A 23,924-nucleotide genomic window follows, 5' to 3' on the forward strand; every position below is an offset into this window, starting at 1 on the left:
CAAATCAAATAAAAATGTTTGATATTTCCAATTGCAATAAGTGATGTTGAAGACTCATTTACCAATAATTTCCCTTTGCATCATCTTCTAATCTCACATGTCAACCAAGTTATGGTGATCTAAATCTCTAATTTTGCCTTATACACACACCTTCAATTCAAGAGACACGGTCTCAATGAAAGCAATAGCTATGGTTGTGATTTTTCTATTTATCTTCTCTTCCTTATTCACTATATCAAGTAAGTCATTTCTCCCTCTCTATTTATCTCCTCCCCCTTATTTATTTACTACATTAATCAAAATCACAAACTTTGAGTTATTTTTATTTATTTATTTATTTTCAACATGAATCAACTTTCATCTTTTAAAATGTAAAATTCTTGATCTTGTCTACCTTGAAGCATCATATCATGAGAAAGCTAAGATGGTATATTTTAATTTTTCATATATTGGAGTTGAACTTGATTGCATATTTGGAGACTAATTAATCCCATCACTATTTAGTCTGTGTTTGTAAACCAACAATTTCACATCTTCACACCTTCAAACGAATAGAGATAGCTTCTTACATGGCACTTTAGTTTTACCAATTTCACCCTAAAACCAAACATTCATTTAGATTTTAAGTTTCTCACGAAATAATAATTATTTCTATGGTGTACAAGTGAAGTAAGGGTTGTACCATGCACAAGTTTATTCTCACTATTAAATTAATAAGTCTCATCATTGCATCAAGTGAGATATGGGGGGACATATTGATTCAATAGTTAAAAGAAAAACTTGAACATTGTGTAACACTGTACTTATGAACTACACCACGATACTAACTCACATGGGTCTTCCTCCAATCTTGATGTATCCATTAAGCTAGCATTTGATGATCATTCACTCAATTGTGTTAAAGTGTATAAATTACATTAATCCTTTAAAGAGTTATTAAATTATACTCATGGAGTATATATAATGTAAGTCTCTTTATATGCTTTGATGTAGTTACTTTTTCGATTCTATCTATGCAATATTCGGTTTGAGTATTCTCTCTTTACTTGGGCTACCATGGGTTTCTAACAGTTCCAAATTGATCTTGAAACAACATTTGTGATTATTATATAACGTAGTTTTTTCCTCTAACCCCAATTTTCTAACCTGGCCACCACAGGTGCAAAAATCTCAGCACAACCAGGAGTGAACTATGGACAACTAGGAAACAATCTTCCAACACCAACAACCTCAGTATCACTCATCAAAAACCTCAAAGCCAAACGTGTCAAAATCTATGACGCAAATCCACAAATCCTCAAAGCCCTCGAAAACACTGGAATCCAAGTATCCATCATGCTTCCCAATGAACTTGTAACAAATGTATCCTCAAACCAAACACTTGCAAATCAATGGGTCCAAACCAACCTCGTACCTTTCTACTCAAAAACACTCATTCGTTATATTCTTGTTGGTAATGAACTCATTTCCTCAACAACAAACCAAACATGGCCCCACATTGTACCTGCCATGTACAGAATGAAACACTCCTTAACTATTTTTGGTTTGCATAAAGTCAAAGTTGGAACACCTTTGGCAATGGATGTTTTACAAACATCATTTCCACCTTCAAATGGCACATTTAGAAATGACATTGCGTTGAGTGTTATGAAACCAATGTTAGAGTTTTTACATGTCACAAACTCGTTTTTCTTCTTAGATGTGTATCCATTTTTTGCTTCGACTTCAGATCCTATTAATATTAACTTGGATTATGCTCTTTTTGAGTCCGATAACATCACGGTTACGGATTCTGGTACGGGTTTGGTTTATACTAATTTGTTTGATCAAATGGTGGATGCGGTGTATTTTGCAATGGAGCGGCTTGGGTATCCGGATATTCAGATATTTATCGCTGAAACCGGTTGGCCTAATGATGGTGATTTGGACCAAGTTGGTGCGAATATTCACAATGCCGGTACATATAATAGAAACTTCGTGAAAAAGGTTACGAAAAAACCTCCGGTTGGGACACCGGCTCGACCGGGTTCAATTCTTCCATCTTTTATATTTGCTCTGTATAATGAGAACTTGAAACCGGGTTTGGGTACGGAGCGTCACTTCGGGTTATTGTACCCAAATGGGTCGAGTATTTACGAGATTGACCTTTACGGAAAGACGCCGAAGTCGAGCTTAAGCCATTGCCGCCACCAGATGATTATAAAGGGAAGGCGTGGTGTGTGGTGGCAGAGGGAGCTAACAAGACGGCGGTAGTGGAAGCATTGTCATATGCTTGCTCACAGGGGAACCGAACATGTGAATTGGTTCAACCCGGAAAACCCTGTTTCGAACCTGATTCAGTTGTTGGTCATGCTAGCTATGCGTTTAGTTCTTACTGGGCTCAGTTTAGGAGTGTAGGTGGGACTTGCAACTTCAATGGTCTTGCCACTCAAATTGCAGAGGATCCAAGTAAGTTGTTTTTTTAATTGCTTTAAGAACATTTATTTTAGTTATACTTCCATAAAAACTGAATGATTATATAAACCACTCGAGAAGAAGAGGCCATAATCATGTTTTGATTTTAAAATCATTTTGTAATATTGATCATACCCTTTTGTTTTTATGTTTGACCGATACTTTGTACATTTTCCTTTTTGAAGGTTATGGATCTTGCAAATACCCAAATGTGATTCTTTGATGAAGCCAACTCCAATCAGCCAATGGAGTCTTATATATTGTTGTATTTATTATAAAATTCATTGCTTTTCTTGCCGTGGATAACAAGAATAATTGTCGTATAAGCTAACATTATGTATAACAAGAATATTAGCTGATATGCATACGTTTTGTCAACAATAAAAAAAGGATAGAAAATACATTCAATGGAAAAACAAAAAAATACACCTATTTTTTATTTCTGCAATGGAAAACAAATTGTGACCTTCAAAAACCAAACCATGGATGTTTTTGCTTGTTTGTATTCAATTCAATGGAAAGTTCAGGCTTTTGAAACTTAGAACTTGCACCAGCTTTCTAGTAAATGTCATGGTTTGAAGTTTGAACTTGATTTATGATATAGGCGGTTTAAATACAGGACACAAACTTATTGAGAAAACATTACCAGATAAGTGATACTATAACAAACAAAGAGCAAGTACCATGAGCATGTGATCAGTTGTGTTTTAGAAAGCAAATAAGATATGTCCTTCAAACTTACGTGAGTCCAAAAGGATGCAACTGGAATGTTATTTCACTTGAGACACCAAAATTCAACGATGATTATTTAAGTTAAGACATATAATTAATGATTATTTTATCTGAGACACTTAAATTTTAAACATTTTAAATGATTTATTTTGTTAAGACATAATTAATGAAGTGTTAAATTTTAGATTTAGTTAATGAATTACCACAGCTTTTATCATAAGGAGGGGAAATGTGCTGACCCGGATTCGAACCTAGGATTCCACATAGAAAGTCCTCACGGCCAAGGTTGTAACAATCAATTAAAAAAATTGCCAATTTGAATTACTAAGTATAAATTGATGTTGAAATACCATTTGTGAACGATGCAAATATGCAACCAACTGTTATAAACCTTTCTTGCATGTTTCTTGAATCAGCAAATATTTGCTTTTGTAGAAGGTATACAATGGATATGTGTTTAAAAAAACATATAATTGGAACTGTAAAAGAAATACAGGGAACATATATTTGCTTTAGTCAAGTTTGATAGTTTTTCTGGACAGAAGAGGAGGAACAACATTAACGAGCAGAACCATAAAATGGAACAAGTGAACAACGGTGAATATAGGAAATCCAAATCTATGACCCTGAGTTACACCAGTTTTGCAATACAACCAATTGAAAATTGAAAAAGTAGAGAAACAAAGAAAATAACATAGCTCAAATACTATTAATTCCATAAATTAAAAAGGCCAGGGAGAAAGTATACATCAAGTCAAGGAAACATTACTCCGTATGTTTTCTTCTCTTTGATTTTCCTCCATCAGAATGATCAGAAGATACTGCAGAAACGCCAGAGCTGTGACCACGGGAGGATTCAGGTTGAGGTCTTCTGTTCTCACCATGTCTTTTTGGAGTAGTTGTTCGTTCAGAAAGTCCAGATATTGAGCTCTTCGCTCTGCTACTTTTTGTTGCTGATGTATGTGAACGTCTTTGAGCACTTTGTGTAGCCGCAGCTATAGAATTTTGCAATGTTTGGTTTGGATTAGTTGAACTAATTTTTTCGAGTGCTCTAGGATCAGGGTAATGGACAACCGAAACCCGGCGTGAAATCTTTCCACCTGTGGAAAGAGAAATAATTTCTCTTAGTGGTTTAACTCAAAAGGTATGCTATGACAACATTAATAAGAAGCAGAGTCTTGTGAGACATAATGACAAGAAAAATGGCCAGATACAACAAAGGAGCAATAACAATCCAATATCATCTAAGGAGGTCAGATCCATATGATTCCAAACAGTGTGAAAAACATGGCTACAACAAAAAGATCTAGCTCATTTTCATAAGTGAACTAGCTATTGACAATAGAGATTCCATGAATATTGGATTTATACACACACTTTATCTTGCTTTATATATTAAAAGATGGAAATATTTGAACTAAACAAAAATAATCAAGCCTCAGATCAGAGGTTTCTTCAGGGACAATACATAAAATGGATAAATATTAAACTGATCATACAGGCATACCCTCCAAATATATTGAATGCAAGTTCAATTTAGCAGAAGAATTAATTGATATTGTAAAAACCAGTTAAGAAAGACAATTGAGTCAATTGGTTCTCTCTCAAAGACTCAAACCAAATTTTCAGTAAAACAGAATATTCATTTAAAAAAGCAATTCATTACTATTCGTTTTAAGCAAGTTCTTTCTTGAACTCTTTCATTAGATGTACTTTTCTCAAATAAAACTGTAACTCAAATGACCATACCCTCATAAACAAAATTACCAGCATCTTCTCAGTAAATGATATTCAAGTGCATTTGTCACTAATCTTATACTTTCTTACATGTCAATGGATTCATCGTTTCGCCTATGCTTACTTTTTGTATGCTCCACATTCACAATAATAGCTTTATACAAGATAGATGGTAAAGTCATAGACTAAATGTGAAAAATACTGTTTTAAGCGTCTAAACACAGTATCTAAACCTAAGCAACAGACCAAACCAAATGGAGTATTCGCAAGTCACAAGTCACAAGATAGTGATACAGATTACACCAGACAAGTATATACAAACATAGCATCACAGTTTAAAATTGATGACCAAATCACAAATCACAACTTAAGTTCACAACTCAACACACACAAAGAATAACAAGTTCAAAATTGACGGACAATTTGACAAATCAAAAGGTTCAAAATTACTGAGGAGTGGATGATATTGGGATTGTGTTGTTCTGTTTAAGATTCAGCTTAATAAAGCTAGGTTTCTGCTTATTAGAGTTGGGTTCCTTGCAAACTTGCAGCAATGGATATGTTAATATTTTCTAGTTCGTGAATCATGATATCATTTATGCCAGGAGTTCTAGAGTTGAAACTCAAAACAGAATCAGTCTCTCTTAATCAATTCAGACTATATTAAGAGTATTTGTTTAAACGAAATTGCATACCAATTTTTGATTCAGTAGCAGAGGAAACAAAAACTGTTTCGTCTGGCTCCGTGGAAGCAAAGCTGAGAAAATCATATGTTTCCCCTGCCAAGATAGTTACAATAAAATTAGGGAATTTGCACAGCAATCAGTTTCATTATATACCCATACCATAAACAATCATGTAAAATGCCATTTTATAGATCAAGATAAAGAAATCGAAAAAATAAAACATGGGATATATAATGTCACAACAGATGATTTCTTCTTACTTACCAGACGCACCCTCAAAGCTGGCCAAGGTACCCTCCTTGTTAAGTTTGAAAGACGATTCCTTCCCGGCAATGTCGTCTATCAAATTTTTGTCCTGGCCAACACGAAATATAGAGAAAGTAAGAGCATAACTTGAATGATTAATACAAAATCAAATAGAGACTCATCCATCATCTAATTCTGTAGTATAAGAAAAAACTGTCAATACAGATAACATCTCATGTGAATGGAATGAAACCAAAAATAATTGAAGAAATTTCCCAGTCTCTCACAATATAGTAAGAGACTTACAGAAAAAGCTTATGACATTGTTCATAAATTGTTTTCAGCTTATTTTCATAAGTTCATAAGCTTATGATAACAACCTATAGCTTATACGAAAACAATTTAACTTATTTTATCTTTTGCTATAGAAATTGCTTATACATAAGTGCTTATCACAATAAGACAAACGCTCAAGCTAGAAGCTGCAACCCTAAAAAGCAAAAATGAAAAGCATGAAGAAGGAAGAAGCTTACATTGGAATTGGGAACTTTAATAAGCCAAAGCTCAGTGGAATCGGTCAAATTAAGATCAACGAGTGGTCCCGTTGCGTATTCGACAAATTCCTTATTAGGTTTGTATCTCTTTGAATCCTCGTCATCGCTCGACGATGACATTGCCTGTAAACACAACAAACGATTTTGAAGATGTGTATTGAAGTGTGAGAGGTGAGAGAAGGAAGAGAGAGAGATACCTGCGGTTGGGAGACGGCGGTGAGGTAGGTGGAGAAGAAGAACGACGCGGTGGTGGCGGCTGATGCGGCGGTGAGTGAGAGGGTTAGAGGGAGCGAGTTCTATGGACTGAAACGCTGAGCTATGGTTTAAAACGCAGAAAGGTTTATATCGTAGTGAACCGAAAACTAAGTTGAACCGGTTGGTTTTTGAGAAAAGTGCTCAAATTATATGGTTTTTTTACAAGTCTTGTCGAAATTTGGAGTTTAACTCATCATTACAAAGTCGGTTTTGTAAGGATAAGTTATGTCCCAAATTGCAACATGGTATCAAAGCCTATTCAAAATCTATCGTTGGGATTTCGCATTGTCACGCTTCATAGACCATTGGGTTTGAGCGTGAGGCGAGTGTTGAAAATCCTGCCCCAAGTGTGAGGAGGTGTGTTGGCAATCTCACCTTAATTGTGATTTGTCCTTAGTTGTCTTGTCTTTGAGGGGGCGATTTAGTCTCAAATCGGATAGATATGACTCTTAAGTAGAGTTTATAAAGATCAAACTTTCCTCACCTTATAAGCGGTGGTTTTGTAAGGATAAGTTAGACCCCAAATTTCAACAATCCCAAATTAAAATATATATATATATATATATATATATGTATATATATATATATATGTATATATATATATATATGTATATATATATATATATATATATATATATATATATATATATATATATATATATATATATATATATATATATATATAATTAAAGAAGCGGATGTTTGTGATATCCATGTATGTGGGGTAGAAGAAAAATCCATGATGCATTGTCTATTTGATTGTTCTAGATATTTGGAAGTTTGAATTTCTTGTGGTTGTTACAGTGTATGCAAAGTTTTTTTTATTAAAGAAATCGTGATAACCTTTCCATTATTTTGAACAAGCGGGATGTTATTTGAACAACCGTTTGGTTGACACCTTAAGTGACAACCATAATTTGCAAATGAAAAATAGGTATTTGCACGAAAATCAAAGCAATAAAGGGATAAAGTAAAAAATAATGTGAGTATGAGAGATAAAGTGGTCACAAAAGTTGTCACGAATTGATGTTCAAATATCATTTCACTTTGAACAAAGTGTTCTCTACTTTTAACAATCTTGGTGCTTTGATCGTGTGAAATATATGGTGTTTGTTAAAGAAAGATGACTTGGACAAGTGTTTATAAGTGGGGATAATCCTCACTTACAACCGATTTTTATGGTGAAGATTGCCCCCACTTATAAACACATGTTTAACTCATCTTTTGTACCGATGTCGATACTAGGCATAATGTACATTAAATAAGTCAACATGCTTATGGTGGTATTTTTGGCTTTGTTGCTACAAGACCGACTCTTACAATTTCCAGGAAGCGAGGTGAGATGAATGAACTGGTGCTCAACATTGACGAAAATACTATTACTAGCCCATGTATGGCTGATTTTGGGGGCTTGGCTAGGAGGAATGATGGAAGTTTTGTTTGTGAGCCTTGGTTTGTTTAACATTCTTCGTGCAAAAAATCAAGCTCTCTTGATACGATTTAAACCTCTAATAGAAAGTAGGTTTTAGAAAGTTGGTTTGTTATACAACTTTTTTATAACTGGTACATATCGTACAAAAGGGGACAACATGTTTTTACCACCATTCTAATATGATAGACAACGTAAAGGAAATTATAAAAGAGGAGTGAGATATCTCACTCCATATTCTTAAGAGAAAAAAAAATGGATGTGCAGACATAGGTGGGAGCTAGAAGCTCACTTTCTCTTGTTATGACTCTAAAGCCTGCTTTAGGCATCTCTTTCATTAGGGAGTAGTTTTTCTTTTTTTCCTTTATGTTTGTCTTTGGCTTTTTTCCTTTTCACCATTTTTGTCATGTAACCAGAAAAAAATTGCGAGTCTTCCTTTTTAACATTAAAAACATCATATACTTTAATTCTTACATCTATATTATTCTAGTTATACCTTTAAACAAATTTTCATATAATAATGTTATATTGTTGGTATTATGAAAAAGATAAGAATTTTTGTCATATTTGTTATATTATTGTTGTCATTGAAAAATATAAATATGATTTGTTGAGTGTGTTACATTTGAAAATCACAAATATCTATACTTTTTTTTGACAAAAACAAATGATATTCATTAATTCAAATTGATAGAGTACATCGATATAGTGAAAGTTCGCTAAAAACAAAAAGTATGAATTTGTGAACGTACTCACGGTATCCATGTTAATAGCATAAAACAAGGGAAATACTTCCATGACATAGTTTTGGTGCCATTGGTGCCATTGGGGAAATCTGGCCATTCAAATCTCCGGAATAACCATGTCTCCGTATCCGCAACGTGGATGACGCCAAAGTCATTGATTGAATGCACTAGATCAAAGCTGATTTAACAATCTTAACCGATCAAATACATGATAGAAACAAGAAAGACAAACAAGGTCGCACAAAGACGACGAACAAACCAACGTCGTACGAAGACGACAAAATCACAAAATAAAAAACGATATAGATGTGAAAATCACTTATTTTAATAAAAGGGAAAGAGAAAAACGAGTTAGATGGGTGATTTTGGGTCAAAAATTGACCCTAAATCACCCCTCTTTGGTGGATGGAGGAGAAGAAAACTAGGGTTTTGGTGACGGCTCGCCACAAATATCTATACTTGTAATTTTAATTTATATCAAAAAAATTATATAGAATATCGTTTGTGATTTACATGTAAAATTTCTATAAAATATCGTTGATAATCTACACGAGTTAGCGCAATAAAAAAGCGGAAAGACGGACACATGAGTGCCCATCTTTTTGCTAGTATATATAAAGAAAATATGATGTTTTGGGCTGGTTTTTTCTCCTTCCTATTAAACTCTTAATCGAATGTTGTTTTGTTGGTGTCATTAAAAAAGATAAGAATTTATATTATAGTATTTGTTATAATTTTTTTATAGATATGATATTTGTTATGTTGATAGTATCATTAAAAAAGGTAAGTAGAGTTTGTTACAACACGAAAACGCAAAATATCTATTAACTATATCTATATTTTAATCAAAATCAAAATAAATTTAATCTTTCATAAAAGTTAATGTTCGTAATTTATACGCATTAGCGCAATAAGAAAACGGGACGACGAAGTCATGCTCGTCCGAACGCCGGTATAAAAAAAAATAGATTTTGTTTAGGCTAGCTTTATCTTCTTCCACTTGTACCTTTACACAAGTTTGAGTATAAGAATATTATTTTGTTGGTGTTATTAAAAGATAAGAAAATACATTATATTTGTTATATATATATATATATATATATATATATATATATATATTAAAGATATTATATTTGTTATGTTGTTAGCATCATTTAAAAATATAAGTATATTTTGTTACAATATGAAAGTACAAAATATTTATTATCTATACATGTATAATTTTAATCAAAATCAACATTTTATAAAAACTTGTTCGTAATTTATACGCATTAGCGCAATAAGAAGACGGAACAGACGGACATAGAGTGCTGTATAAACGTTAGTAGAAAATAATAAGTTAAACTTGTTTAAACTTATATATTCCATTTTTGATTCTTCAAAAAAAAACTTGTTTAAACCTATGTTAAAATAAAATTAAAATAATTTTTTTGGATATAATGAAAAAAATTATAATAGTTTGTTGAGATATTTATGCTACATAAATAAATTAAATGAAATAATTAATGGATAGGATCAAAGTAATATATGTACTTTGTTTATATATTTATGTAAAAAAATATCAGTTTTGGAAAATTAGTTAAAATTAATAAAACTATTGATAATTTAAACTAGATATTAATTTTATGAAAAAAATTATAAATTCATTTAAAAAATTAAACAAGTTATGAAATGGATAAGATCAAAGATCCTATATTATTGACTCCTCACAAAAAAAAATATCTCCATCGTTGATTGATTAGTTATATCTGTTTTTTTTTTAACTAGTTACAAACCGTGCTTCGCACGGGGTTGATAACGTATTTGACAAAATATTATATTGGAAGGACGATTGTGAAATGACAGGATAATTAAAAACCATAATACAATATTTAGAGTACTCTTGCATTACGGATTACAAAATTAAATCTTTAAAATGGTTTGATCACAAGTAACAAATGAAAACATATTTTGTCGGCGGTAGAAACACTTTTCCGGTAATAATTGATATCTATCTATAAACCAATGAAAACCCGATTACCAAAGCCGCACTGATTTATATCATTTTGACTTTCAGCTTCAACATATATAAATCATTTCACATGATCTACGGCAAAGACGGATATTAACGCAATTTAGTATCCGGTTCTTTCAGGCGAACAAACTTCGCATCGGATAGATAGCCGAAAGCCTCTCTACCTAATTTATATCATTTTGTGTTTTAGCTTCAACGTATATAAATCTTTTCACATTATCTACAGCAAAAGCTAGGGATGTCAATGGATACCCATGGGTACGGATAATATGATACCCGTCCCCGCCCCGTTGGATAAGTATGATACCCGTGCCCGCCCGTATCCTCGTGGGTACTCACTATATGGGTACCCGTGGGTATTGAGGTATCCATGGGTACCCATGGAGTTTTGAATTTATTTATTTTTTGGTACAAATAATAACTTTTTTTAATTACCAAAAAACTTCAACTTTTAAACATCCATACATAATCCACTCAAAATTTCATAAATCATACATAATTCATAGAAAATTCATGATTCTTATATAATCTATATGTTTTATGATGTGAATGAAGTGGAAACGGTGAACTTAATAAGATGAATTAAAAAAATTTAAAAAAAAAGGTTATTATTGAGGATTTAGGTGGGGGTAAAATTTTCTTCAATAAGGTACCAACTTTAAGTAATAAGATATGATATATAAAGATATATTAGTAATTTACTTAATTTATTATCGGGTATGGGTACCCATAGGTATGGATACAATCCAATCCGTGTACGTGTCCATATAATAATGGGTAGTCAAATACCCGTTTATTATACCCGTGGATACCAGTTTAGCTACCCGCTCCATACCCGTGACGAATTTTACCCACGGGTACCCGTGGGCATGGGTATTTTTGCCACCCTTAGCAAAGGCGGATATTAGTGCAATTTAGTACCACGTATATAAATCCTTTCACATGATCTACAACAAAGGTAGATAGTAAGCGCAATTTAGTATCCATTCCTTTCGGTAATGGTTTAAGGTATATAAATCCAAATATTTGTGATGCATGGTTTAAGGCATGGGGTTCAGGTAACGTATTTTGTAAAAAAAATTGTTCCGAAGGAAAAATGAACAAATTAATGAATATTGCACAAAAATTAAAAAACTTTATCAAAATATTTATGAAAGCTTTATCAAGAGCAGGAAAACATCATAAATTACATAATAGTTAAAATTATAAAAGTGAGCGCTACGTCATAGAGTTACCAAAAAGGGATTAACACCAATATTTACATGACACAAAATGAACGAAAGAAACACATTAAACTCTTTAGCGTCTTGTGTAGGAACTTGATTATTAATATTTTGACCGTTAAAAAATAAAAAATCTCTTCGACGTCAAAAAAGTAATATCAACCGAGCAATATTCGGTCTCTTCACACATGCTTAGTAATATTCGATCTGGAAGATTACATTGAAAGGATAGATGGTAAAATGACGGATAATTGTGAATCATTGTAATATGTCAAAATATAAACCTTAAAAACCATGAACCATCAACTTAGTTTTAAATAGTTAAAAATAAAAAATTGTAAAATAGTTAAAAGTTTTTAAAAATATAAAAATTGGAAAATAGTTAAAAAAAATTGGTGAGGTAGCACTTAACCAAGCAACACTAAAAAAATTATATGCATTAGCGTAACAAAAAAACGAGACAGACGGACATAAAATATTACTCTAAACGTTAATGTGTGTATATATTCGCGAGGTTGAAGAAAGGAGATAAAAATATTTGGGATCATTAAATGACAGCGTGAATAAAAATATTTGTGAGATTGTGATGATTAAACGATATTGAAATTAAATATATAAGTGATAAAAAGATAATAAAATTCCTTTGAAAAAAGGTAATAAAATTAAATGGAATCTCCTTAAAAAATTAATGGAACGGTTAAAAAAAAGTTAAATGGAAGAAAAAACATATTGAAATATAATATTAAAAAATAAAGAAAAAGTTCCGGCGTGAGTTGAAAAGAGGTGCTTGTGAAATAAATTGTCGAGAAGTAGTTTTTTAAGGTAACATTCAACAAATTTCGGTCAAAGCTCATTCCATTCAATTTTATGCGTTCAAAAAAAGTACTTTTTTTAGTAAGTACTTAATTGATATTGTATTCGGCCTAACTTCTCCTTAAAAATGTAGAGAAGTTTGAAAAAAGTCGGGTCAAACGATACCTTAATCTCCCACAACGGCAATGTAGAAGCAATTGAATTTGGGAGGAAAAATTGAAAAATAGTTAAAAATATAAAAATTGGAAAATAATTAAATGTTATTAAAAATATAAAAATAACAAAATAATTAAAAAAATTGGTTAGGGGCAAAAATGGAAATTCATAGGCCAAACCTTAAAAAAAAAAAAAAAAACCACTTCCAATAATTGAATTACCAAAATGCCCCTCAGGGGCAAATTGGTAATTTCAACGGACATTTCCTTTCTTATATATAATAATATAAGTAGATGTAGATTAGTTATATCTGTTAAAAAATCGCATGAATAATGGACTAAAGAGTAGTAGAGTTAAACGTCTTTCACGTAAAATAGGGATCGAAGTGACATTTAAGCAAACATATGAAGCTAGAATATTCATTTTCTTTTTACCTTATCTTGAAGGAATAAATTTTTCAACATATTTTAATGCAAATTGATGATAAGTATTAATATGTTTTGTCGTATAGTACAGCTTATAGCATATATATCCAATTAAACTGAGTCCCACTAGAAAACGCACTTATCACTTATCGTTTGATCGCAGCACACAGATACCAAACTATCTCTGACCCCTCCCATACCTCAAAAGTCTCAATACCCTATCCATATCATAAAATTATTAGTTTTTATTTTTAATTTCAAAACCATATCATAAAATTAGTTACTATTATTTCTCCTATTTTAGCTCACTCCACTCTCCTAATTTTACTCCTACTCAAATCCTCTCTCATTCTGTTTTCTTATTTATTTTTATATACAACAACACCAGAGTCGAGTTTTAGAGGCTCATCGAGTTAGAGCGGTCATCAATATTCAACAAACACTATTATAGCTACTAACGATATTTACCGGTCACACTCGTTAAAATATTTTCGAAACTCACTTTTTATTTATCAACTAAGTCAACCTATTTATATTTTTTTTCCTACTATAATAATAACCATCATTAAATATCATATACTTTACTATCATATGATCCTATCCTATCACAAGGAAACACAACACAACACAACCTTTTCTTCTTAAATAAAAACCAATCAATTCATTCATTATCTTCCAACACAACACAAACACAGAACAACACATCATCAAACCTTGCCGTTGATGGAAAATTGTCTTACAATCAAACCTCACGTAGGATTCTTCACAAGACCTATTTTTTCTTCATCTTCTTCTTTGAATTTTAGGAGCAGAGTACCCTTGATAAAGGCTAGTACTGGAGCTAGTAGTCACTGTGAGTCAAGTAGTTTGAACACACCTTTGTTACCACGTACACAAGTTGGAAAGTTTCTTAGTGGTGTGTTGCAGAATCATCGTAATCTTTTCCATGTTGCTGTTCAAGAAGAGCTTAAACTATTGGCTGATGATCGAGATGCTGCTAATTCTCGTATGCTTCTTGCCTCTGAATCAGATGAAGCCTTGCTTCACAGGTTTGTGTCCATGCCCTTTTTAGTCATCTTTTTGTTTTTGCTATGTTTTTTATGATGTGAGTAAATATGAAAAGCTTTGATAAATCTTGATCATAGTCCTTATTTAATTTAAATAAAATAATACTAATTAATCATTCATATATGGTTAGCCCTTAAGTAATTAAGTTTCATGTGTTGTGTGTGTGTATTTTTACTTGGATTATAATCTGTAATTATGTACTTTAATAAATAATTCAATTTAACAAATATGTAAACTTTGTATCTCTGTATGTATCGGTCAGGGGTTTTGTTTTGTTGTTAGATTTAGATGAGTATATCATGTTGTGTGTTTTTCTTCACCTTGTTAAGGGAAGGATTCTCCGACTTTGCGATGACTAATTTCTGACGAGGAACCTCGTTAGCCACCTTTAATAGGGCTTCCCATCCCAGCCATTTTTTTTTTTTCAATCCACAAGGCTCGAACCTCAAACCTTACTTAAGGGTTCTGAGTTCAGTTTCACTCAGACCGATCTAATATTGGTATCTTGACTTGTGGATATCAATAATATTTTTTACTTATCCTATATGTATAAAGTATAGACTATGAATTTCTTTATCAAGGGTTTAATTAGTAAATTTAGGTGTGTGTTAAATGAGTAGTATTTTTCTGATTGATTGGGGCAAATTAATTTTTATTTGTGAAATTAAAATTTTATATAAGGAGGAGGTTGAACTCAATTTTCTAAACTCGTAGAGTATTGATACCACAATGTGATCATTATTCTGTATTAGCCTTGATTTGAATAGCTTTTAGGTTTTCCATGTTGTTTTTGATAAGAACATGTTGCATTGTGAGTGTTGGAGTTAGAGGAAAAAAATTCTCTAATCAATCTGAGAATAGGTTTGCACCAAGGGTTAACTTTGGTTCCAATCATTTCTATGTTGGTGTTGGATATTCTCAAGATTCAAATTAACCTCGTGTATTTTTTAGTGCATAACTAACCATTTGGCCCTATTGATTCTCTACTTGTAAACTGGCAGGTGTTAGGTCTTGAAACAGAATATTAACTAAGCCTCTATTAAAGCTGATATGGTTTAACTTTTCTTCTTTCTGAATATGAGATTTCTGTTGCATCATTTAAATTGGACTCAAATATTTCTGAACTTATTAGATCTTTATCAGCTTCTGCTTGATTAAATGAATGTTGGTGTTTCCCTGCATCAAAACCACACCCTTGAATGAAATGAACAAATCGTTTAAACCTCGATGCATAATACAATGGTAGGTATTTGTCGAAAAACTATTGACTCAAAACTTTTCTGAAATGGCTGCAGGAGGATTGCAGAAATGAAAGAGAATCAATGTGAAGTTGTTGTAGAAGACATTATGTCCTTGCTGATATTTCACAAGTTTTCCGAAATTCGGGCCCCTCTAGTTCCAAAGCTTTCAAGGTGTCTTTACAATGGAAGGCTAGAAATATTGCCTTCTAAGGATTGGGAACTAGAGTCTATTCACACCTTAGAAGTTTTGGATATGATAAGGGAACATGTAACGACCGTAACCGGCTTGAAAGCAAAACCGAGTGTAACCGAAAGTTGGGCAACTACCAAAGTTCGACAGTTCTTACTCGGGCGCATATATGTCGCTTCAATATTATACGGCTACTTTCTGAAATCAGTTTCCTTAAGGTACCATCTAGAAAGAAATCTAAATTTGGCTAACCATGATGTTCATCCTAGTCATAGGACTAACCTCTCATTTAAGGATATGTGTCCTTATGGGTTCGAGGACGACATCTTTGGTCAGTTGAGTAACATGAAACCGATCGGGCAAGGGCTAATAAGACAGGAAGAGGAAATTGAAGACTTGAAGTGTTATGTTATGAGGTTTCACCCTGGATCATTGCAGAGGTGTGCTAAATTGAGATCTAAAGAGGCTGTGAATTTGGTTAGGAGTTATAGTTCTGCTCTTTTTAACAGTGAAGGGTTTGATTCAGTTGACAGTGATGATGTTATTTTGACTTCATTTTCTAGTCTTAAGAGACTAGTCTTGGAAGCTGTTGCTTTTGGATCTTTTCTGTGGGAAACAGAAGATTACATTGACAATGTTTATAAGCTTAAGGATCATTAAGGTAGTTTAAAGACCTAGGATAAGTTGCAATCTTTGTTGAGCTGATTCCTCTTGTATATATAGTGAGCTTTTGTTTTTAGCTTTCGAGTGTTAATTGGGTTATGTTCATTTTGTACAGTACACATTTACCTTATATAATTTATATAGTTTTAATGCTTATGCTTTCTTGTTTTTTTTTGTTTTTGTTTTTTGAAATAAGCTTTCTTTAAATTGATGGATATGTTACACATGACAAAGTTGTATATGCATTTATATGTTTTGAATATTTTCCAGCTTCTTTTATGATGGTTATGGTGTAATTATGGATAGAGTTGTCAAAATGGGTTCAGGATGATATGCCTATTTGATTGAGCAATCATATTTGAACAACTATTTGCTAACAAACAACCTTCTTTTTCTCTCTTTTCATTGGTCAAAAACAATGGAGAGAGAAAAAGGAAGAGAGAGAGTAAGAATATAATGTGAGTATGAGAGAGAAAGTTGTCTAAAAGTTGTCAAAAAGGTTGTACAAATATCATTTCTCATTTGATTGGCCCGTATTTTAGTATAAACTATGAAGTGAGTCATATAAAAGTAAGGAAAATTACTCTTTAAGCACGTTCAATTGCTCACAAGCCCCTCGAATTGTTTGAAATGCCTCTAGCGAAGTTACGTCACGTTCGCTTGGAATCGGGAGTTAGAACCCGATCCCATGATCGAAAATTAGGATGCAAAAGCAAAATGCGAAACATGATTTGTTTAAACAAACTCGACATACACACAATTCAACAAGAAGTATTTTCATTCCACGTCAATTAACTCGCTCATAATTCAACAACAATATATTATCATTCATAAGTCAACACCAACCATAACTTAAAATTCAATATTACGGAAATTGACAACACAATAAATAACACCGGATATCTACTAACACTTTGTGCACTCACGGTTTGAACGAACACGAGATATAACACTCCATTTTCGAGATATCATCCATGAAACACATGGATTTTACATCACTATCGTCTCCATGACCTTCTTTCACATCATCATCAACCTCGAAATGTAACCTCATTTAATGCCCAATCAAATATGCCTCTTTCGAGGAATCTTCATAGCAATAATACAAGCACAAAGCAACCGATATGATAACAATATCACACAAATACACGTCTTAAGATTCATACCACATTCCTTTGAGCGAGATGTTTCATGATAAATCAAGTTGCTCTAGAAACATTGTAATCTAAATTAAATTACGAGAAATTGTCTCGGTATCTACGTTCCAAAATAGTATAACTCATCTCAAAAGATGCTTGTATCTCGGTGAACTACAACCGTAAAGTATTGTCCATCGCCTCCAAACCTCTAGCCAAATCTTCCTTACTATCCGTCAAATATTTCTTCGACCTTCCATTGGCATATTCAACTTTGTTAGTGGTTGTGTTGCAAAGATGTAAGGTGCGGTCCGTCTATGCCCTCACAATTTTCCTTTCAACAAACTTTGGAAACTTCCTACACGCCTCTCGAATTGCACTACGACTTCAACATATGATTCTTTCGAATGAATTTCAACCACATTTCATGACAATTGAAGAATTAATGCAACACAATTGAAGAAATAAAAAAAAAAACTAGGGTTGATTGGATCGGCAATTAGAACTTGATCCTATGATCGGTTCGTCACCTCATGTTCCAAAAAAAAAATCCACCAAAAACAACAATGTAAACACATTAAAAAAAGCAGTATCAATTTCTTGACGACAAATAAGTGTAAATTGGCAATCCTTCTTTAGTAGTAATTTGAAACACACTTTTTGCAAAATAAATAAATAATAATAATTGATCTTTTGGAGGAATGAATGGAATAGATAAGTAGGGTGTGATAAAGAAATGTAGTATAAATGAGTTGTGTTAGATATATGCTAAAAACCTATTAATTCGTGAGTCTCGATTATGAGTGAACGGGTCCTAACTCATGATCTCATGCAAATGAGAAATATGATATGATGGGGGTATTTTTGGCAATTCAAATAATTATATATTTTGGCCAAGTCTAGTTAGCCTTGATTAAAACTTGAATCAGATTGAGGCGACACATTGGTAGTGTAACATCTAGGAAGATGTTTGATACTAGAGTTGAAGATAAATTTGATAAGATATGAACTTTGATAAAGTAATTAATATTTGAGTTGTGTTATTTGAACAACCATTTGATTGACAACTTTTGAGACAACTATAATTTTACAAGTATGAGAGAGAAAGTTGTAACAAAAGTTGTCAAAAAGTGGTTGTAGAAATATCATTTTTCTTATGGTGTTTTTGGTTTGGAAGAGAAGTTGTAAAAAGAGAAATATGTAAGAGAGAATATGGGAAGAGAGAAAAATGTGAATAATATAGTAGAATTGATGTATTTTTTTTTTTGACGTTAAAGACAATTTCATTAATGAAAGTACGGCAATAAATCAAATGCCAAGACCGCGAAATACAAGGCGGAGTTTCTTCGATCCATATGCAATCTAAATTCTTAAGAGCATATTTAGCTAAATAATGAGCGGCTTGGTTGGCTTCACGCCTAACATGCAAAAAAATTAAACTACGAAAACTACCCTTAAAACTAAAACAATCTTGAATAATAGAGCCGACATAGTTGGGAGATTGTTGGTGAGCATTCAACGCTAAAACCACGTTAGAAGCATCGCATTCTCGCAATAAGATTCATAAGACCTATGTCTTTTGCAAATTCCAAACCCTTCCGCATAGCTAAAGCTTCGCAACCTCCGAATCCGGTAATGGAAAGACTTGACAGGAACTAGCGCCAACGACCACACCTTCATTATCTCTCACCATAACACCAATACCCCACTTATCACCCTCTATCGGACTCTTTGCATCGACATTAAGCTTATAGAAACCACTAAAAGGAGATGTCCAATGAACATCGGATATTGGCAAAATTGGACCTCCACTTAATGTCTCCACTAACACCATACCGGCATTATAGATTTGATGTATTGTTTGGTATAAGAGACAGGATGAAAGAGATAGAGAAAAAAAATGTGTTAATTATTTTTAAAAGTACTTAAATACCCCCGATTCGAAAAAAAATTGTCATATCCAATTTAATTTTTTATGTGAGTTAATTTTATTAATTTATTGAATTGCAATTTTGTTTTCAATTATTTATATTACTTTAAATAATTATTAATCCAAAATTATTTAATATTATCATCTTAATCGTGATTTGATTTAAATTTAGATGTTCATATTCAAATATAAAAAAACTAATTAACATGCTCACACAATGACCACCACTTCAATACTCGGTCCAATATATCCTTTTCTCTATTTCGTTCACTTCCCCACCTTCATTCCATATACCTAGTTAAAAAAATCCACCTTATGTCATTTTTTGACTGTAGATCCTTGTTTTTTTCTTGTAATGAAATGCTATGAGGGTCGTTTTCATTATAAATTTTTGTTGAACTACAAAGACCCGCGATTTTTAAAGTGTCATGGTTGTTTTCTCTATTGAGACCGACCCTTCAAGACACCAGAATTGCTTGAGATGAGAAACTTGGGGTGAAGGACATGGTGAAAATAACATGGTAAAATTGTTTCTCTTGCCTCTTTTTTCGCAAACCGGCGAAGAAGAAAAAAGGTGGTGGGGTTCATGCTCTTTTGTTCTCTCGCCCCTATTTCTCTTTTGCTAAAAACAAGAGAAATACCCAACTTCTATCATAATTCTCTCTATCATATTTTTCTCTTAGCTATTTCTCGCCTACCAAACACGGTGTTAATACTTACAAGTCTATGATACACTAAATATTTAAATGTAATCAGAGATGACACAACATAAACAATTCCTAATATATGATCCCGATTGTGATCCGGTAACCAAAAACTACGCATTGAACTGTTGACGAGTAGTTCGGACATACTTTTCAACTTTCCAATGTTAAATTAAACCTAAAAACATCACCCAAACATAGTGAGCACAAAACTCGGTAACATAGAATATAAAAAGTACTTTGATGATTCCGGCCATATGTCCGGTGTACTAGGCATGGAGAAAATCCTCTCATCAATATTACTAAATAATAAACTCTTATATCTATTGATCATATCACTAAATAGACAATGATTGATATACATATGTGTCCATATTCATAAATTAATTGTAATTTTTAATCACTTTAGTCGGACATTTATGATTCGCCTTTCAACCGAATTTCCATTGTTGCTTACGTTTGCCTTGTAATGTCACCTTTAACTAAACACTTAGGATTTGTCTTTCAACTGCATTTCCATTATTTCTCAGGTTTTCCCTGCAATATCATCTACAACTAAACACATGATATTTGTCTTTCAATTGAATTTCCGGTGTTTCTCGTGTTTTCCCCGTAGTGTTATATTTAACATAATCTAGTGTAATCTCGCCGACCGGTTAGCTTAATCAACTATTGGTATATATATATATATATATATATATATATATATATATATATATATATATATATATATATCACAGTTATTATTATTAATTTTTAACTAATAAGTAAGTTTACATGCATAAGATTACCTTGTTTCTTTTTATTTGTAAATATCTTTGAACGTGAGTGTATTACTTATATGCATCTGCTAGTGAAATGTTGACATAAAGGCGCAAACAAACATTCATGTAGTTATGTTAAACCAAAAGTAAACACTATTAATCAATCATACATTCACTAAACTAATTTAGAATTTTCCAACCCAATCAGTTTCACTTCAAACGGATTCATACAACTCAAATTTTGATTTTCAAAAGTCAACAACATTATTTTAAAGTTTTGTGATAGGGTATACGGGTTCACGAGTTACCGAGACACTTTGGTACATGCTAAAATTATAAAATTTGATATGAAAAAACTACTAGATGTCTTATTTCAAACGCAATTGGTCCCATTCAAAAAGAGTTTTATAGATTAAGACATGCTCATTCTAAGCCGACTAGCCTCAAAGAAATTTTATAGCTCAACGACCTACTTCATAATACTATGAAAGATTGTACAAATAATATGAAATTATAAAGCTTAATGTAACAAATTTCAATTATTAAGCTTTCAAACACAATTGATTTCATTCGAAATGACTTTCTAACGCAAGTAATATGTATTTGAGTACGGTTATGTGATAATCTTCTTGAACGTAAAATTACAACTTTTTTCTTCTATCATGCACATATCTTTATTCAAATTTCATAACCGTATCAACATATACTCAAACATTAACACTCTAAATGTATGAATTCATTGATCATGTTTCATTGCGATTTAGGGTAACTACCTTATTTTACCATAACTTCTCTTTTCCAAATTTTCTTAAGGTTTAAAATGTTCAAAGTAAATACATCAAACACATGGCGCATTCCAATTCCACGTAATAGAAATAGACACAAATCATATGAGATAAAATTGTTGTTTTCTTGGAGGAGGAAGTCGTCGGTGGTGGTGGCGGCGGCGGTGATTATGCGGCAGAGACGTTGGCGGCGGGACCATTGTTGGCGGCGACGACAACATTGTCGGGGGTAGCGAGAATTTTTGGAAAAAGCCTTTTAGATTGAATCAAGTTGAAGGAGAATATCATTGTATCTAAAGGTAATGACTAGGATAATTGGGATTAACCAGGTTAACCCAAAGAACTAGGGCCAAAACAGGGTTCAAAATCTTGATGATGAATCCCGAAATGAAACCGTTAAGTACCATGGTTATAATCATTTGAACAACACGCTTGTTAGTTGACATGTCCAGAGTGGCAAACAGAGTGAAAAAGAGGAAACTGACATGAATAATTGCAACAACAGTTATGAGAGTGTGCTTAATGCCTTTGTGGTCTTTGAGGTATCCCAAAACATCTTTTATAAGTTAATAATTGATATTTATAAGTAAAATGAAAGTAGGATAGTTCAACCGAATCTCGGCTTATTTTACTAAAAAAAAAACGAATCTCGGCTTGGTGTTTCTTTCGATTTAAGGAATATTGAACATCTATCTCACTCGACTTGTCTTCAACCTCAATGCTTTAACGGAGTTGAAACTTCATCGTGTATGTATTGGTGAGATTCTATCGGCTGCCTCTTTGCCTTCGCCCAAAATGTTTTCTATGGTTCGAGTCCGATTTGACACCAAATCGGTTTTCCATTCACTTCTATCTGCTACGCCGAGGATTACGGAGGAGTTGCGAATTTCGTCTTCTAGTATTTCATCTTTGACCTGCAACCACGAACATGAGCCTTTTCCTTGTCTTCACAAAGCCGTTTTAGACACGCTACCTTGGAAGATACTAATCATATTCATTACTATTTCACCTGTCTTGACAACCCTTGAATTTACTCTCGTTGATTCTAGGCGAAGAGTGAAATGAGAGGAAAATTTGGACAATCATGGATCAATCCAACAATTGTTCCACAATGCTTATCAAATCAACTCAAAATCTGTTGTTCTCATAGGTACGAAGCACGGCGTGTCGGGATCACTTTATGAAATACATCATGGTCAATTCCAACATCTTGGAGACCATTGCAATCAAATGTTTCTCTTTCACAAATACAATTGTCAAGTACTTATGGCTAAAAAAACTAACATCATGTAAAAGGCATGCATCAACCTCGCTTCTCTTTGAGTGATACGGTTTGTAGCCGGTTTTATGTTGGGTGATTACCGATTAAGCATATTTGGTTTGGTTTGTAGCAGATGCTATGGTAAACGTATTCTAAAACTTTGGTGTCGAGTTTAAGTAGATAAGTGCACATGTTAATTCTGTCATGTTTGATTTAAACTCGGTTTAATGCTTTGATTTGTAAAAAAATAGATACGTTATAAGTTTGTAGTCTCTTCTCTTCATTAGTTTATAAGTTTGAAAGGAAAACATTTTTCAAAAAAGAACAATATTTACATATAATACAATAGTTTTGACCATATTATGTGTTCTTGTTTCTTGGTTATTTTTAAAAAACAATGAATAATCATAGTTTTAAATGCAATTAACCAATATTTACATATAATACAATAGTTTTGACCATATTATGTGTTCTTGTTTCTTGGTTATTTTTTAAAAAACAATGGTTAATAATAGTTTTGAATGCAATTAACCAATATTTACATATAATACAATAGTTTTGACAATATTATGTGTTCTTGTTTATTTTTAAAAAACAAGTAATCATAGTTTTCAATGCAACTAACCAATATTTACATATAATACAATAGTTTTGAACATATTATGTGTTCTTATTGCTTGTTTATTTTTACAGAAATAATGGGTCATCTTAT

General features: G+C 32.5%; 2 protein-coding genes and 2 pseudogenes across 3 annotated transcripts; 3 read left to right on the top strand and 1 right to left on the bottom strand.

Moving 5' to 3' along the window:
• The first annotated feature begins 66 nt into the window (after positions 1-66).
• Positions 67-2,815, top strand: LOC146896678 (putative glucan endo-1,3-beta-glucosidase A6; annotated as a pseudogene). Its single transcript, XR_015023335.1, has 3 exons — positions 67-239; positions 1,160-2,448; positions 2,640-2,815. The product of XR_015023335.1 is annotated as a putative glucan endo-1,3-beta-glucosidase A6 (transcript).
• Positions 2,816-3,659: 844 nt separating this feature from the next.
• LOC146896679 (mediator-associated protein) lies at positions 3,660-6,722 on the bottom strand. Its single transcript, XM_085737407.1, has 5 exons — positions 6,607-6,722; positions 6,389-6,532; positions 5,874-5,964; positions 5,619-5,702; positions 3,660-4,286 (listed from the first exon to the last, which is right to left on the bottom strand). Exons 2-5 carry the CDS (start codon positions 6,527-6,529, stop codon positions 3,952-3,954), a joined length of 651 nt encoding a protein of 216 aa, XP_085593533.1. The 5' UTR covers positions 6,530-6,532; positions 6,607-6,722; the 3' UTR covers positions 3,660-3,951.
• A 7,425-nt stretch (positions 6,723-14,147) lies between these two features.
• LOC146896680 (UV-B-induced protein At3g17800, chloroplastic-like) lies at positions 14,148-16,788 on the top strand. Its single transcript, XM_085737408.1, has 2 exons — positions 14,148-14,519; positions 15,834-16,788. The coding sequence occupies exons 1-2, from the start codon at positions 14,194-14,196 to the stop codon at positions 16,627-16,629; spliced, it is 1,122 nt and encodes a 373-aa protein (XP_085593534.1). The 5' UTR covers positions 14,148-14,193; the 3' UTR covers positions 16,630-16,788.
• A 5,465-nt stretch (positions 16,789-22,253) lies between these two features.
• LOC146896681 (uncharacterized) lies at positions 22,254-23,278 on the top strand (annotated as a pseudogene).
• Positions 23,279-23,924: the final 646 nt, after the last annotated feature.

Source organism: Medicago sativa, chromosome 8, assembly GCF_051527215.1.
Source record: "Medicago sativa cultivar Bolivia chromosome 8, Bolivia_mono, whole genome shotgun sequence".
NCBI lineage: Eukaryota > Viridiplantae > Streptophyta > Magnoliopsida > Fabales > Fabaceae > Medicago > Medicago sativa.